General features: G+C 32.7%; 1 protein-coding gene and 1 long non-coding RNA gene across 2 annotated transcripts; one reads left to right on the plus strand and one right to left on the minus strand.

The window, feature by feature from the left end:
- Positions 1-3,111: 3,111 nt before the first annotated feature.
- Positions 3,112-7,775, minus strand: LOC134229895 (uncharacterized). Its single transcript, XR_009984247.1, has 3 exons — positions 7,602-7,775; positions 5,367-5,435; positions 3,112-3,392 (listed from the first exon to the last, which is right to left on the minus strand). It is a non-coding gene; the product is annotated as an uncharacterized LOC134229895 (long non-coding RNA).
- A 10,214-nt stretch (positions 7,776-17,989) lies between these two features.
- LOC134229929 (uncharacterized) lies at positions 17,990-18,436 on the plus strand. Its single transcript, XM_062711715.1, has one exon. It carries the CDS (start codon positions 17,990-17,992, stop codon positions 18,434-18,436), a length of 447 nt encoding a protein of 148 aa, XP_062567699.1.
- Positions 18,437-18,549: the final 113 nt, after the last annotated feature.

Raw genomic sequence — 18,549 nt, forward strand, 5'->3', positions numbered from 1 at the left:
CTTCTTCATTCCAATTATTCTGCCCCCCCCCCCCCCCCCCCCATTTCCCCGTCAACAAACAACACCTATTACAACCTAGGAATGTCTTGATACAATAAAAATCTTCATGTACCATAAATCAATAAGAAAAATAGGTACAAGTAAATTTCTTAATTTTTTTCTTAGTTTTATCCAGAAAAAAAAATTAATGGTAAACATATTTAACATATTTTCCAGATTTAATCCACTTTCTTTGCTGAATTTTATCTTATATTTTTGCACTTATATATCAGCATATCATCGTATTTCTTCACAACTGAAATTGCTATGAATTATCAACCAAAGGAAGAAAATTCTAATATTAACAAACTCCATAAATCAAATAAAACTGTTATTAATGATGATTAAATTTTCTTTTTGTAAATTGTGTACGTTATTGATTATTAACAATGTTATGCCTATATCAAAGTAGCAAAAGTCAACAGGTTAAAACAAACGTTGCTATTGTGACGTCACATAACGCTGTTTTGACGTAGAACGACATAGGTCCCCCCTTAAATCCCAGACAACAGTTTATAAACAAATCACTGATCGCAACAAACTTGTCGACATGACGTCATTTTGGAAATATTTTATGTGCTATGAAGGGCAGATCAAGTATTTTTTTTTTACAATGTTAAGTGCATTTTATTATTAAACAGAATATATATTATTTATAGATTTTAGAAAGGCTATTAATTCCAATTAAAACCCGTTGTTTAGTGCGATTATTCAAAGATTAGCGAGAGAATGTATGTAAATTAATTTTACCATGTATATGTGTACAGGTTTGGCATGTTTAACATCGAGGTTGCTTATTAAATTGCCTTTTCGCAAGGGCATACACTTAATAGATGTTGGCCATTTTTTGAATATAAATAAAGGATGCTTTCCTTAACTTGAAAAGTACTGCTACTTTTTAAAATCGAGAGTGTGACTTAATAAGGACGTAAAATACTTTGTAAAACTCGTACATATTTCGACATGGACATATTTACTTGAAATTTTAACTAATAAAATGTGAATTCGTTTCAAAGAAGCAGTACTTTCCATTATGTACAAAATATGCAGATACAAATGGTGAGTTGAAATTTTTATTGAAATTTGTTTATGACCTCTAATCAGTACACATACTATGCATTTATCACATGACTGTCCATTGATGGGACCAAAATTAGTTCAGTACAGAGTAGGGTATACTACATTATTTCAGTAAGTATTTAAGTTATGTAATAATGAAACGGTCTTACAAAAATAAATTCAGTTTAAAAAAAGTTCCCGTTTTTTGCACGTCTATATTCCAATAATTCTATACAGTGCTGTGATGTTTTCATACACATAAATGACATAACATGACTTAAATTAACGCATATGTAACATAAATTATAAAAAGTAGTTTTTTATACCCTCACTTTCTAAAGAAAGTTCGGGTATATTGTTGTTACTCATGTCCGTCCGTCCGTCCGTCTGTCACACTTTTCTTCCCTTAACTCCTCGTACATTTTATATTCCAATAATTCTATACAGTGCTGTGATGTTTTCATACACATAAATGACATAACATGACTTAAATTAACGCATATGTAACATAAATTATAAAAAGTAGTTTTTTATACCCTCACTTTCTAAAGAAAGTTCGGGTATATTGTTGTTACTCATGTCCGTCCGTCCGTCCGTCTGTCACACTTTTCTTCCCTTAACTCCTCGTACATTTTACTCAGCAGCCCAATCATCTGTTGGGAGATGGTTGGTGGTGTCATGTAGATGTGCAGTAAGGTTTCGGAATTTTGATTTTGCCCCGGGGGGTCAAATGGAGGTCGAAAAATGACGTTTTTTTTATGCAAAAAGCCCCTTCTTCCCTGAACTCCTCGTACATTTTACTCAGCAGCCTAATCGTCTTTTGGGAGATGGTTGTTGGTGTCATGTAGATGTGCAGTGATGTTTCAGAATTTTGATTTTGCCCCGGGGGGTCAAATGGGGGTCGAAAAATGACGTTTTTTATGCAAAAAGCCCCTTCTTCCCTGAACTCCTCTTACATTTTATTCAGCATCCTAATCATCTTTTGGGAGATAGTTGGTGGTGTTATGTAGATGTGCAGTAAGGTTTCGGAATTTTGATTTTGCCCCGGGGGGTCAAATGGGGGTCGAAAAATTACGTTTTTATGCAAAAAGCCCCTTCTTTCCTGAACTCCTCTTACATTTTACTCAGCAGCCTAATCATCTTTTAGGAGATGGTTGGTGATGTCATGTAGATGTGTAGTAAGGTTTCGGAATTTTGATTTTGCCTCGGGGGGTCAAATGGGTCAAAAAATGACTTTTTTAATGCAAAAAGCCCCTTCTTCCCTAAACTCCTACTTCATTCTACACAGTGGCCTAATCCTCTTTTGGGTGAGTTCACTCCACTGGATGAAAAATACAGTTTCCGCATGGCTGAAACTCTACTGAAACTCTGCGGAAACTTAAGGTTACTAATAGTTTCCGCAAAGTTTCAGTGCGGAAACTTCAAGTTTCATCAAGTTTCCGCAGTGCGGAAACCAAAGGTGTCCACGAATCCAAATAGTTTCCGCAACTGAAACTTGCTGAAACTTGAGGTTTACGGAAGGTTTCAGTATGCGTATATGGTTGAAATACATATGGTGTACCATAGGTTTCCGCAACTGAAACTTGCTGAAACATGAGGTTTACGCAAGGTTTCAGTATGCGTATATGGTTGGAATACATATGGTGTACCATAGGTTTCCGCAACTGAAACTTGAGGTTTACGCAAGGTTTCAGTATGCGTATACGGTTGAAATACATATGGTGTACCATAGGTTTCCGCAACAGAAACTGTACTATAAATTATACAATTTAGCCCAGCTTTTCAACCAAAACTCATTTTCTCCCTGAATTTTCATACTGGAAAAAACAAAACACACTCACACTAGTTATCAAAGAATATTTAATATTATTATCAACATTTACATACATTGGCTTGGCCATTTATTTTCTCTTGCATCATAAATATTTTTACAACTAAGTCCGAGCTCTCATGTCACAACAGGAGGACAGAGAAAATGTCTGCATTTAATGATGTCTCATATATGAGAGATATAATGTTGTGAGAGGAACTTAGAACTGCAATCAATCAACTAAACCTGAATTCGGTATACGCAAGTCTAGTATCATCAAGGAAATGTAAAAGTACTTGGTATAATAAATGCACAAGTTCACATCATTAGTAGCCAATAAGCACCAAAGTTGATTTCTTTGTTAAATATTCAGTTTGTAGTCCATCATCAACCAACAGAAAAGTCCTTGAGTGGTCCACATTTTTGAAGACCCACTTGCACTTCAAGTTCAAGTTGGATTGACCTGCTCGTCAGTTACTTCAACCTATTGAAAATATATAAAAATATAGTTTAACAAAATCCCAATCTAAATAAAACAACACGTTAGATCCTCTTGCATACTCGCTACACAACATCTAACAGCATCCATAGAAGGTCATGTCAAATGTCAAATACGGAACAACTCAGACTCTAGACTTATTCATTCCAATAAATTAAATACATTAATTTTTGCATTCGAGTATTTGATTGGTTAATAGAATTTAATGTCTGACGTGACACTCTACAGGATGCCATTAGATTTTAGCCAATATGTGCGCAGATCTAACATTTAATTTTAATAAGATTGACAAACTGAAAGTTCCTAAAACTGTTCTAGCACAAGCCTTTGTTTGATTAATTTCAGATTTTCAGCATTTTTGATCAGAATGATTTAAAATAAAATCTAAAAATTTATCAAGTGTAAAATCTCATTAGTTTATTAAAGTTGCCTCTTTTACACACTTGACAAGGGATAATGAAATAAACAAACTTGAATGTATTTAAATATACTGAATATGTATGTATGGATTTGTTTCTGATAAGATTTTCAAAGTAAATTAAGGATTTTTTTCTTCATTTTACTTGTTCATCAAAATATTTTTTGTACCCCTAACCTAGACCCTTAGACCATGATTCATGATATTTGAATAACAACTAGAGGCCCACAGACCTTGTAGGTCACCTGAGTATCATGTAAAGCCTAGAAAAAAAAATATGTTTGTTCCTGACTGACTCTAATATATAGTGCCGACCCTAAATCTATTTTTAATGCTTTTGTCCCATGAAGTGCAAGATTTCACCCAGGGAATTATAGTCTCCAACTTTGCAAGCTTTTCAACATGTTCAAGACAGAAAGAAGTTTAAGTTACCTTTCTTTTAAGTCACAGAAATGCTTAAAAACACCATTTCTTTTGTCATTAATGTAACTTCTATACACTTTTTGATTCAAGAAGCAAAAAAAAAAAAATGTTTCAAAAAAAAATAATTACCTACCTATCTACCTATATTTTTTCAGCCTGAAAGGGGAAACAAATTTTTTTTTTTTCTAGGCTTAACAACTTCCACTCAATTGAATTTTGTTCGTAATTTAAACAAAAAGCCATGAAATTCACAATTTCGAAAGACGCACCTTTGTTTATCATAATTATACACTTAGTTAGCATGCTTACTTTGGTTACTAAATACCCAAAGGTAGATCAGAGTAATAAAGATACAATGCAATTCCATTTTATAACCACCAGTTGTGTACCCCACCCCACAGGAACCACTAACCCTGGGACCACACATTTCAAAATTTACTAAATGTTTTCATAGGTTTTATTTCATCTTAAATGGTTTGATTAATTCCAAAGAGCTATAAGACCCACCCTAATACTAGAATCCCTGACCCTGGGGTCATGAATTTCATAATTATGGTAGAGGACTCAATGCCGATTACAATCATACCAACAGTTTGACTGCTTGATGTTCAGGAGGGGAAAAGAAGAAGGGGATTTTCAAAGATTGCATGAATTTTAGTGGTTTTGGCCCTACCCCTCAGGCCCGCGGGGGGAAGGGGGGATAAAATTTATAAATTTTGTTCCCCTTCACCAAAATTGGTTGAAATTGGTTGAGCGGTTGCAGAGAAGCTGAAAATTATGATAATAGTTATCTTAAATAAATCATACAATTTTAGTAGGTAGCTCGCAAAATGAGACTTTCTAAGAAAATGTTTATTTCATGGAAACATATAAAGATATTATATAAAACTTAAAAAGTAGAGGAAAGCAGCTTACATGTTAACCCCCTCCCCCCCCCCAACCTCACAACACACTGACTATGATCATGATGATGAATACTAAATAGAGAGCTTAACATGACACAGTGAGATTAACAAAACAATAGAAAATAAAAACATAAACTTTATGCTTTAGTCCTTAATTTCCTAAAATAGAGCTACATAAATTATATTAAGTTCTTACTCACTGTTAAAACATACCTTTTAACAGAAGTATTCTTCATCCTCTCCTATTAGCCTTAGTTTTCAGATGGTTTGTTCAGTGGATATCTGAAATTAAAATAGATCATATTAGTACAGTACCGTACATTAATAACTGTTTTTGTTTTTAGCATGAGCTAGGAAAAGTCCCAAAAACCACTTGCATGTCCATTTCCTTGCACCTGACATTCAGTTAAAATTTAATAGACACATGACAAAGAAAAAAATGATGGAAAATTGTATCATTTTAAAATGGACACACTCTGGTCTAATTTTAAGTAGCAGTCCTATCACAACCACAATTTAGAAGTTCTTGAAAAGCAATTATATCTGAGAGTGAGAAAAATTAAATAAGTTACAATTTTTCATAAAAGCAAGACTACATCTAAATTATGTTTGTTTAAGATATGTAGGCCTTCTTTGATTAAAATTATAATCCATTTAATACTTTATTTTATTTATTCCATTTTGCATCAAGGGCAGATAACTATTTATATAATAAGACAGAAGTATGACTCTTTAGTGGCCATTGTTGAAAATTGATTTAATTAGTGATAGAAATATGGCAAATGGTAAACAGCTATAAACAGAGAGATTACAAAAATCTTATTTGTGTATCAGTCATTTTATCAAGTCAATAAAATTTAGAAGTCATATAGACGTAAAAGTATTATATCAAATTTTCATAATGGGTCACACAGTGTGGCCCAGTGGTTAGAGCAACACGCCTCAAGTTGGGAAGTAGGTGCTGATTCATACATCACGGGTCTGAATCCAATGTAGAATCCTAGAATTCTAGAATCCAATGTAGTACATAGAGACCACTCCCTCGGATGAGAGCAGAGACTGTGTTGGTGATGTATCCACATGAATAAAAAGTTCTCTAAACGGATATCATAATTTCTATGAGCAACAAACAAATACTAGTATATGACTATATAATATCAATGCATGCAACTTAAGAAATTGATAATGGCCAATTGCTCATTTCATCAAGCTCCAGTTTATCATAATGCAGAATTTATATACAATACAGGTAAACAATAGCTGTTCTGTTGATATCAAGAGAATCATGTCTATGGTTAATATGATTTAAAAGTGATTTCTGATATTTAGAAACTGCACGGTGCAGCACCACATTTAATATTTGAAGCACAGGGTACAAAAATAACATAAGTATTTCTAATGAAGAATTAAACCATGCACACTAAATCAAGTTTTCGGTTGCTTAAATAGTCTTATTTATTTCATATAGATCAAAACATGCATATGTGTCAACATGAAATTAAAATTTAATTCAAAATAAATATCATTTTAAGTTTAATTCATCATAATTATGCCTTGTAAGAAAAGATGCTTATGTATCTTTGTATATAAATAGTTTATTCACTTTCGACATTTGCTTTAAAATCCTTATGTATGGTATGAAAATAAAATACTTCAACTTGAATAATGTGCGGCATTGTGAAAATTATCAAGTCACTTTCATAGCCCAAAAATCTGCAAGTTCTCAGGAATTTTACTTTCATGACTACAACATGTACAAATTGGCATTTCACAGTGATACAATACTACACGATGGCATTCTCCCATCATGATGCCCTCTTACATGTCTAATATTTACGATTCTAGATTGCATGTATGTTAAAAATATATTGAACCCCTTCCTCAGCTGTGCAGCACAGTCTTCCATCAATAATAAAAACAATTCAGCAAAAAATAAATGTACGATTCAAGAAACTACTTCTGAGAGTAACATTGAACACATCCAGCAGCTATAATGAACAATAAAGCTCACCTTTTCTGAAAAAACATAAGCGTGGGGTCAAATCTTTCGATTTTGCAAATGAAAAAGTTAACACCGGATACAAGTACATAACGATATTATCCTCTAAAACCAACCTACATTTAAAATTCCGGAATACTACAACACGTTGTAATTTTTAAATTATGGAAATTTTACATGATCGGGACGATGCAGAATACGAAAAACATAATATTTTTGAAAGTTAAATACAATGGTGCAAAATACATGCATGCGTTTAAACAGCAGTTAATTATATGTATAACAACATAAGCTGAGAATGATTTACAAGGCGCTTTTTCACAATAATTACAACTATACAATGGTCATTTTGAATTTTTGGAACGCGCCATTTTAGGTCAACATTATTCTTACGATTTCAGACGATAAAAACAAAAATAAAGATGCTCTGAACTGTAACAAATAACTACCTGTATCTAATCTGCCGTTTGGGGTGCCTTTCTTCAGTGTAGATTCAAAAGATCTTCTCATCTCTGTTGTTTTTCTTGAGCAAATTCTTGGTGTTTTCTTCGCCATTTTGTCCTTCTTTCTTCTCTGAAAATCTAACCAATGAGAGAGAAGCATTCTGCCGCGATACGCCACCTAGTGATTCAAATTCTTTACGGAAAATTCAGTTTAGCAATTTCTTTTTTTACGTTTTAAATGCAAATGTCCTTGTATATATATGGCAACAGAATGAACAGTTTTGAATGATAATATAAAATTGATCATGGAATCGAAGGGGATAAAAAGCGAATTTTAGACCTTTATTACATGATTATGGTAATTGTTGAAACGGACTCCGAATGTCCTGTTTTCAAATAGAATGATATAAAGTCACATGTACACATGTACTTCGATTATTGTGTAAAGAAAAAGAAAAGAAAAGAAAAAAGAAAATGGTATACAAGTCAACAAAGTTATGCTGATGGCATATTAACCACATATGGGGTGCAACTCAAAAGCAAAATTGGGGTTATATTTAAAATTTTTCATCAATTGTTGAAAATTTTCTACTCAGAAAATATCAACATGAATGTACAAGTCTATTTGTTATCTAGGAATTTCCTGTCACAGCTTACAAATTGAAGTGGGGAGATTTACCAATAATTCTCCTGAAGATCGATTATGTAGATGTAACATTCATTTTGTTTTTATAACATTGTCATGTAAAAAAAAAAAAATATGATCGTCAAACATGTCCCCCCCCCCCTAAAAAAAAAATTCAGTTTATTAATAGTAAATCTCCATACTTCTCAGCTTTAGATGATGAACCAAAAAAATATTGGTCACTCAATACAGAAGATACGGAAACTCTTAATTTTGCAGGCAAATTTATATAAATGATATCATGTAATAGAAGTGGTCATAGTCCTTTACACATGTCATATGTAAATTCTTCTTTATTCCTTTATAATACAGGATTATTATTTGCTTTTAATAATTTTTTTGCTATTGATTGACTTATCTTTTCCTTATTATTGTAATAATCTCACACTTTTTTGTTTTGGACTCTAAATTAGAAATAAAACGTTGTTTTGATATAATGTACTTAGAAATAACCCATAGAAAAAAGTTATGAAATAAAATAGACTTAGTTTTCATTAGGTTGCGTTTCATTGACCTCTAAATATTTTCAATATTTGAAGTTTACAATGGTGGCAAACAAGGAATACCATTAATTGTCGATTTCTTTTTGTGATAGCCGATATTTTTGTGTGGAGAAATTGTAAAATAATATTGAAATTTTTGAAATAGTCTATTGAACTAGCTATAGCAAATATTCTCCTTACCAATAGATTAATTTTATTATATTAGATTGATAGATAAATATTTAAGAGGTTTGTCTATTTTCTTTTAATCACCAACACATAAAATAAAAACTTCTTATGCTAAATATGAAACATTGTATGAAATATTTTACATAACACATTATACATATGACATGTTTGATTTTAGGTGAAGTTTTATATAGTATGATTTTTTTTTAATTTTGAATGTTCAGAAACCTGGGTGTCATTAGAAAAGGCTAGCTGTGTATACCATGTACTGCGTGTATATATTACGCCTGGTCACAGTCCATTGTTCCTCTAAGGTAGAAAAACCCCTCAATCCACATAGAATATACAAAAAATACACCAACACGGTAGCAGGTGTCTTCGTGACACGTGTCTCCCCACCTGTGGCACGTGAGGACAGGTGCCCGCGAGTGGGGTTCAATGTAAAGAATTGAAAATTTGTTCAACTTACAGACTACTTTAAGTTTATTTAAAAAAACTGAGTTCTATATCACATATTTAGCACATTATACATCTCAATACGAATATAATTGAACATATTACTAAAAAGTATACCGCGTTTTCAGTGATATTGCATTAATTAACATCACGAAAGCAAGATATATGAAATAAAACAAAAAAAAAAAAAAAAAGAAAAGCCTACACATAATATACAATCTAATTAAAATTTTGAGATTTTCCATTCGCTCCCAGGGTATTGTTTCACAAAAGCAGACTTTTTACATATAAGAGTTCCTCGTGTAAATAAACATTAGGGGAACAAATGGAAGATTTGATTTTAATCAGATTGACATAAAATGCTGCAAATCCTGGGAACCATGACATCAAATTTTCAGGACATGTTTTCTTGTAATATTTTTAATGCTGTAAAACCGCGGCTTACGAATAAAATGTTTTTACGAAGACGGAAATAAAAATACATATATGTAGATATTAAATCAATGTTATTATAAAAATAACTAGTACATGTTACTATTGAACTATATATATATATGAATAGTAAAAAAGGCTTCCTAGTCAATATGTATTGTTAACAAATTGAAATTATTGAAATGATATTCATTAAGGAAAATATATAGAGAAACGTGTATAAAGAATATAAATGCAAACCTTTCTATCTCAGATTATGTTCACTCTCGTAATTATCTGTATTTCATGCACCATGAAGACACACTAATTTTCTTTTTAAACAACTTTACATGAAACGTAATCGTAGTTTTGTGAAAATGATGTATGTTTTCAAAATAATCAATTCCCGAGGGGGAGTATTGAGTTGGGTAATGTAGAAAATCCTTGTGAGAGGAATCGATTTTGTTAAAAAAAAATATTTTTGAATTCCGACACAATATGAAATAAACAATTTTTATACATTTGATATGAAGAAAGGATCTTGTATAATATGCTTATCATTGATATCAATATCGGTATGTGTAAGTTTACACAGAGCAGGCACATCTCAAAATCTGAATATGAAATATTAGATATTTAAAAATAAAACCATTTTTTTAAATGTGTAAATAAATATAAGGATGATATGAGTTGATTTTTCTACCCTTTTGAAAAAAAATTAAAGAGAAAAAGTTTCAGTTCGGTTTCAGCATGCGGAAACCATGTGGAATCGAAATCAATAGTAAAAAGATCATATGCATACGAGTTGATTTTTCTACCCTTTTGAAAAAAAAATAGAAAAAGTTTCAGTACGGTTTCAGCATGCGGAAACCATATGGAATCGAAATTAATAGTTTCCGGAAACGGAAACCTACTGAAACTAAAACGTATCGTTAAATTGACGTTTCATTAAATTTTACATTGGTTTTCGTTTTGCGGAAACTATTAGGAAACAAACCTAATGGTTTCAGTATACGGAAACCCTACTGAAACTTGCTGAAACTATTATATAGTTTCCGCATTGCGGAAACCATACAGGAAACTTCAACGCCAAGTTTCAGCAAGGTTTCCGCATAGTTTCAGTTTTGCGGAAACTAGACTTTTCATCCAGTGCTCTTTTCAAATTTTGGTAAAACATCAAGGTCAAGGGGTAAAAAAAATCATAGCATGTTGGGAAACATCTTGTTATGGGTAATGTACACATGAAATGTGAAGGTCGTATCTCTTCTCAATCAAGAGGAAATACAACATTATTGAAAAGTAAGTTAAACTTCAAGGTCACAGGGGCAAAAAGTCATGATACATTTGGAAAGGTCTTATCACAGGTAATATACATGCATGTATAATATGAATGCCCTTTCATTTCTCTTTCAAAATGATCAATTTAAAACAATTTTGTTTTGACAGTAGGTTTTTGACTTCAAGGTCATGGGTAATAAAAATCATAGTGTATTTAGAATGGTATTGTCCCAGTTAAATACTAATACACATGTTTAATATGAAAGTCCTGTCTCTCCTCATTCAAAATATATGACCATGATGATCAAGGTTAAATTTATTGTGACAGATGGACAGACTGACAAACAAATGAGATTTAATGTCCCCTACCTTTAACAAAAATGGGGGACAATAAATGTCCTTGCTGTTCTTAAGAAGATTTATGTTGGAAAAAGTCCCCTGCATATTCAAATGTAAATAGGTTGAAATTGGCCCAGTGGTTCTTAAGAAGTTAAGAATGTGAAAAGTTTGCAGACAAACAGATGGATGACAGAAAACATAACATTTCAGAATACAGTATGCTTGTAAATAGTTAATCAAGGTGCTTTTGGTAGCAAAATAAAGCTAAACAGGTATATCTAATTCATCCACAGAGCTTAATCAGTTTTAATATGCACAACCTTTTCAACTCTTATAATAATTATTTTTAAAATAATTATATCACCATGTCTGATTCAAGGGAGAACTAGAGATATGACCAGAAGAATATCTGTTGAATATAAAATATGTACATGTATACTGTGCTTTTTTAGTAATTTGTTTGTTTGTTGTGACAGTAACTGTTATGGCAGCTTTTGGCAAAGGTTGAAGTTTCTCAAATGTAAGTCAAACTCCAAGGTCAAGGTCAAAGGGTCAAAATTGTTCGTATCAAAGGAAAAGTCTTATCACAAGGAATACACATGTGAAATAAGAGAGAAATCCCTAGTACTTCCTCACCTGTTCAAAACTTATTGCCAAGGTTAAAGTTAAATTGGGTTCAACTCTAGGGTCAAGGTCAAAAATAAATATACCTGTTGAAAGTTCACTATGATTACACATGTTAAGCATGAAAGTCCTAGCACCAACTGTTCAAAACTTAAGCCAAGTTTAAGGTATTTTTCTTGTAAAAGTGGGTCAAACTCCAAGGTCAAGAGATCAAGAGGTCAAAATTGGTGGTACCCATTAAAAGGTTTTGTCAAAAGAAATTTACCTATGAAATGTGGAAGCCATGTGTATAGCCCAATTCACTTAAAACTTATGGGCAAGGTTAAAGTTTCTGTGGACAAATAAACAGACATAAACACAGGAAACAAAATATGTATATATAGTCAAAATATGTATATATAGTCAAATGGAAAAAAAAATTTCTACTATTATGGAGTCATAAGATCAATTGTCATTTCCGGTACAGGGAGTTGCTAGGGAGATCAGACCCCCCCCTTGAATTTGCAGTTATTTAAATAAGACTATTTACTGAAGAGAATAAAAATGACTTTTCCTCGCATGTACTGGTACACATGTATCCCACCCCCATCCCGATCGTCAATGTTTAAACCGTGCAATAACGTCGATGAAAAAATGTTGACCTTGCGGAGTGCGATATGGATGACAGAATAGACCAAGTAAAAAAACGAAATGAATTAATAGGCCTGCCTGAATCTCTCCCTATCAATATACAAATGGATGCCTCGTACCAGTCACGAAGCCTCACAAGCCGACACAAAATGGGCCAAGGGGTCTCGCTAGTAATTGGCTTGGCATGCGAAGATGTCACAGACAATCATCAAGTGATATCTTACCATATGACAAATAAATTGTGCTGGGTGGAAGCCTGGCTTCAGGGTGAGGGTTTCCAAGTCCAGTGCCCAGGTGGTCATTTTTGTTATACAGCGAATAAAAATCCTGTCGAGCCTCTGTCTCAAAAAAAAGTTAGGCTATAAAATAAGTGAAAAACTAAGTAAAAAAATATGTTGGTACAATACGTAAACACTGATGGTGATGCAACGAGTAGAAAAAGTAATACAAGACTTTTTATCTCCCCTATTGAGAACAAATCGACTCGCCGATAGAGTTCATAGGGGTCAAAGCCAATTTTGACATGGTGTTAAGGCACGCAGGGGTAATAAGAAAACATACAAAATATTCTACCTTGACTAAATCAGTGCTGCATTATGACGTCATAGTAGGTGAAATGACGTCATTTTAGAACACACGTTTTCGTAATATTGGTATTTAGAGATGTAATTTAACTCTAGAAAATGAATAGAAACGTGTAAACATTAACAAAAATAAAGAGATTGTATTTTGTTACGCTGTATCTGTCATTTTAATTAAAATATACCACTGATGACGTCATATGTGTACATCAAGTAACTTGGGAATTGATCATGCCGTGTTAAGAAAATTTGGCATGTACAAAGATACGTAAAATGGAGTTTAAAAGGAAATATCGTGAATATGATGTAGAATTCATATGGAGTTCAATTAATTAAACAGGTATGCTAATTCATCTTCATCGATTATATTCTCTTTCAGAGAAAGTCAGCTATATACTTATCCCGGTCGGCCTTTCCTCTGTTATTCGTGACAAAAATAATGCAAAAGAACAACAATAAGCTGGACATTTCAAAACATAAGATTTGTACAGATCGAAAGTTTGCCTTCTGACAAACTTGGAAAGTGCTACTAGAATCCTGAGTTAAGCAAGATTTTATAAGAAATCCCGCTTAATACGTATAAAATTCAAAACAAAGGGTAAGGTTTCGTACGAATGTGTGGAATAATTATTTTACTGACAGGACAGTGGGATTCTAGCAGCACTTTTTAGGCAAAAAAGACGTTTTTCAACTATATTATGAACTCAAAGAAATTATCAAACTCTGGGGTATTGTTGTTCTGTTGCTTTTTTATTAAGGAAAATTTCGCTATTAATAGAAGTCATGTGATCCCGTGGCGGTGGTGCACGTCTTTGTGTCAGACACTCTTATATCTGTATGCAATAGTAAACAACAGTTTATGTGTATCAGCGGTTTTGGAAATTTATTAAACTTAATTTTATTTTAAAAGTCTAATTTACAGAGAAATTACTTATAAGCTTCCTTAACATACCCGCGCAAATTTTACCGATGAAATGTTCCTCGCAAACACAGAAGTTCAAAAAGCAGAGAGCTACAAAAATGTTGGCCTTTGAAATTAAAGAAAGATGTAGCGGTATTTTAAAAGCTCTCTTGAAAAAGTACAATGGTGACCTAAAAAAAATATCAAACTCCTTACCGAGAAATACTGACAAGGTTCTAAAGTGTTACATAGGAAGTTGTGGTGATTCATGTAGGTGGAGCTTAACTCTTTGTGGGGGTGGCAAAATAACGAGTTGGTGGTACAAGTTGGACCTGGTTTAAAATCTGGTGCACTAAAATGTAGTACACAGTAGAAAAGTGAATCCTTGAGTCACTGCTTGAAATGAAGCTGTCAGTTTGTGCATTAAACGAAATGAAATTCAATTCAACAACAAATAATTGCGAGTCAGTAAACAGAACTATCTCTCTAAGTCTACCAAAAAAAAAAAAATAAAAACATACTCACGAAATGCGAAATCCCGTGCCTTTCAGCTATATTAAAGTCAAACAATGGTGTAGATATGGCTTTTTGTAACACACTGGCTGCTGTCGGTGCTCCTCTCGAAAAAAAAAATCCCAGTCACTCGGTGCATTGAAGAAAATGAAAGAAAAATCCGAGTACTATAAACAGCATAAAAAGTCAATAAACCAGAGAAAAAAAAACAAGCCATGGTTCGCCATCGAATTGCATTACAAGTGTAAAAAACAAAAAAAGAATTGTTATTTAAGCATGATTAGAAAAGGTATCAACTTGAACCAAAAATGCCACTATCACTGTGTTCAAGGGTTAATAAATTAGTGAATACCGATCCCGATCAACCGGGTTGTAGTTACTGGTGATTAAAAATAGAAACAAATTTAGTGTACCATGTATGAAATAAAAATTAAAATGTGTACAAGATAAAAAAGGTGTAATGTTTAAAATTTAAGTGTGTTAAAAATAAAAAGGTGAGGAGTTGGTGGAGGAAGTGGAGGCACCCCCCCCCAAAAAAAAATTAAAAGAAAAAAATATAAACAATTTGATTTTCATAATTTGTAAATTTGTTATTGCATACATACATGTACCATTAAAATGCAGCTGAATCATGCTTTCAGGATAGGCAGAGTGGTATCTGCGCAAACCTTCACCCAAGCAGTTAATACGTTGCACGTTAATAGACTCTATTCATGCGCCCGCCATTAAAATAAGAAACCGAGGCTGACCTGACAAACTAGCGTCCTTCACTACGAGAAAATGGCGAAGTGCGGCGAAGGTCATCCAGCTTGGACGCGCTCTCTCGCAAGCGTACCAAGGAGAACCGACGATGTAATATCGGCATGGTCTACCACGTCTAAAATCCCGAATAAATCTCTCAAAAGAGGATACAGCAATTTTGCTGAAGGATATGTTCATGATATTGAAGGTTTGTTTACAATTTTACGATGAACCATCGGACAACATTCATATAATCCTTTACGTTGATATCTGTCATTATTACTGAAATTCATTGAATGGAAGACAATAAATATTCACCACAAGTAGAGAATACATACATTTAGTTATATTTTTAAGGAAAAAAATAATATAAATTAAGAAATTTATGTCCACGTTATGTGAAATGTACGTGCACTAAAGTCGGCGTGGCTTAGATAGTTATCAAAGAATGAAGTCCATTTAACGTAGACGTTATCGATGCTGTGATTATTTACCTTGTGTCATTTATAAACACATTACTTTTTTATTTTGTTAATAAATAAATTTAAACTATTTTCATTTGATATATGTCTTTGTTTTCTTTTCTTTCTTCCTTTTTTTTTTTGGGGGGGGTTTAATTATTATTTATATGTCTTGATATTCCTGTATTTTGATAGATTTTTTCCTTTTGAAATTTGCAAGGCATTTCATTAATAGAACATGGAATTTTAAATGTAAACAAAGCACTGTTTTAACATTTGGTATGCATATATACTAATACAGCACTTTAATTTGATGGTTACTACATGAAAATGCTTACCGGGGGGTACTATAAACTAAATTCAAATACATGTACACATATACAAACACATTTCAAATTTTAGGATTCTTAACCTTTTATTTATCAACCTTAATTGTTGCGAGGTACGTGATGTCTTGGTTTTAGTATTGGTTGGAATGCTTCATTTAAATTACATGTAATAAATATTATTGTGTATAAATTTAGACATGTAGTTGCAATTGCATTTTCAATGCCTGCACATGTACAGGTGTACTATTAATCAGATTGAATAATGCACACATGTATATACATGTGCTACATACTTTCAAAGAATGAAAGACAAGCTTTGATTATGATTTAGATCAATAGATTTCAATATTTTCATTGTGCATACTAAGATATAAAGTGAATATACAATCAGATTTAAAGAAGCAATCCTTTGGAAAATGTATGTTGAAGAGGCCAGAGACAACAATTAATTTAGAATTTATTCACTGCATCAGGGATATTTTTCCCCCCATTTTTTTTCCTCTTTAAAAACCTAGACAATATGTACATGTAACATGTTCCACACTACCATATTCACAAATGTCAAAGTCCTGTAGAGGTGTAACGTTATATACCAAGAAATCTGGCAATTTCAATTTCAAGTCTTCGTATAGCTTAAATTTACATTCAATACATGTATAAATTAAAAAAATGATCATCTGAATCTTTTGCTTTCCTGCTTATGTAGCAAATAAATCCCAACCTGGTTTTCAATCTCTTTTATTCATTTTTATTTCATATCATTTGTCCAAGTTTCTTTTCATTTCTTGAAATCAGTTTCATTTTGTCCTTGGTTGTTTTTATTTCTGTTTCCTTATCAATTTTCATTTACAAGGAAGCTAAGTAAGCTTCTTCTATTGTTTCAGTGAGACCATGTACATCAGGGGGCACTGGTGCTTGTATTAGAGCCAAGTGCTTTCCTTCTATGAGGAAAAATGATCCCCCACATAATTTACAAATTGCCCTAAAAGCTGCAGCTTGTACTGATGTTGAAAGTTCAAACTGCACATGTAAAGCAGGCTCTGGACATTGCAGCCATATTTTAGGCCTTATGTACACATTAGCCCACTATCAAAAGCTTGATTTAAAGACAGTGCCATGTGTCAAATCTAAGACATCAATGCCTCAAACATGGCATATACCCCAACGGTTAGAGGGTATCTGTCCTGAAGCAGTTGAGGATGTACATATTCAGAAAACTACCTGTAAAAAAATAAAAAGAACAGATGGTGTGAAATCAAAATTTTATTGTCCAATACAGCAACCTATACCATATCAGAACATTTTGGAATCTCTCAATCAAAATATAATGGCAACAAATGCTCAATTTAAAACCATACTGCCACCTTCCTCCAAAATTAATTCCATTGAGACCATTGAATCAAAAGTTGGACCAGTGCCCAAAGGTTCCCTTCTTTCTTATCAGAAAAAGAAAATTGACGAAAGTAACGATACAATTATAAACAATCCTGCGTTTCCTACTTTTCCTGGATATTATTTACCTATTCTTGATCAAACTTTTAATACAGCTCTAAATCTGGGTGAACAAAATTTTTATGATGGACTTGCCGTGTCAAAAAGTGATTCTGATGACATTGAACAAAATACAATTGAACAGTCTAAAAATCCCTACTGGAATTCAGCAAGAAAACACAGAATTACTTCATCTAAATTTAAAAGAGTTTGTTAACGGAAAAAAGATTTCGAAACTTCGGTTGACGCATTATTAAAAAGTAACAAAATTCAAACAGCAGCAATGAAATTTGGACTTGAACACGAACAGGAGGCAGCAGAAGCATACGCCACTATAACAGGAAATAATGTGTTTAAAGCAGGCTTAGTCATCAATCCCTCATGTTTTTATTTGGGAACTTCTCCTGACAGGAAAGTCATAGACCCCAACTCTGTTCCTATGTATGGACTCTTAGAAATTAAATGTCCAAATTCAGATTCCATCACAAATTTAAAATATTTAACTCTTGTGAATAACAGCTACAAACTAAAATCTTCCCATGAATATTATTATCAGATAATGGGTCAAATGGGTTTGACCGGTGCTTTGTGGTGCGATTTGTTCATTTGGTGTAAAGATGACTACCATCTGGAAAGAATTAACTGTCTACCAGGAAAGTGGCAGGAAATAAAACAGAAACTTGACATATTTTACTTCAATTGCTTTTTACCAAAATGTGTTCGATACTGAAAATAACATCTATGATGGATCATAAAAAGAAAAAAATTGTACATGTGAGTACATGCATGCTATTATTTTTGTTTGTTTGGTTTCTTTGTTTTGTTAATCCAAAAGTTTAAATA

Source organism: Saccostrea cucullata, unplaced genomic scaffold (assembly GCF_032062105.1).
Source record: "Saccostrea cucullata isolate Sc308-1 unplaced genomic scaffold, CSIRO_AGI_Scuc_v1 ctg3843, whole genome shotgun sequence".
In the NCBI taxonomy this organism is placed as follows: domain Eukaryota; kingdom Metazoa; phylum Mollusca; class Bivalvia; order Ostreida; family Ostreidae; genus Saccostrea; species Saccostrea cuccullata.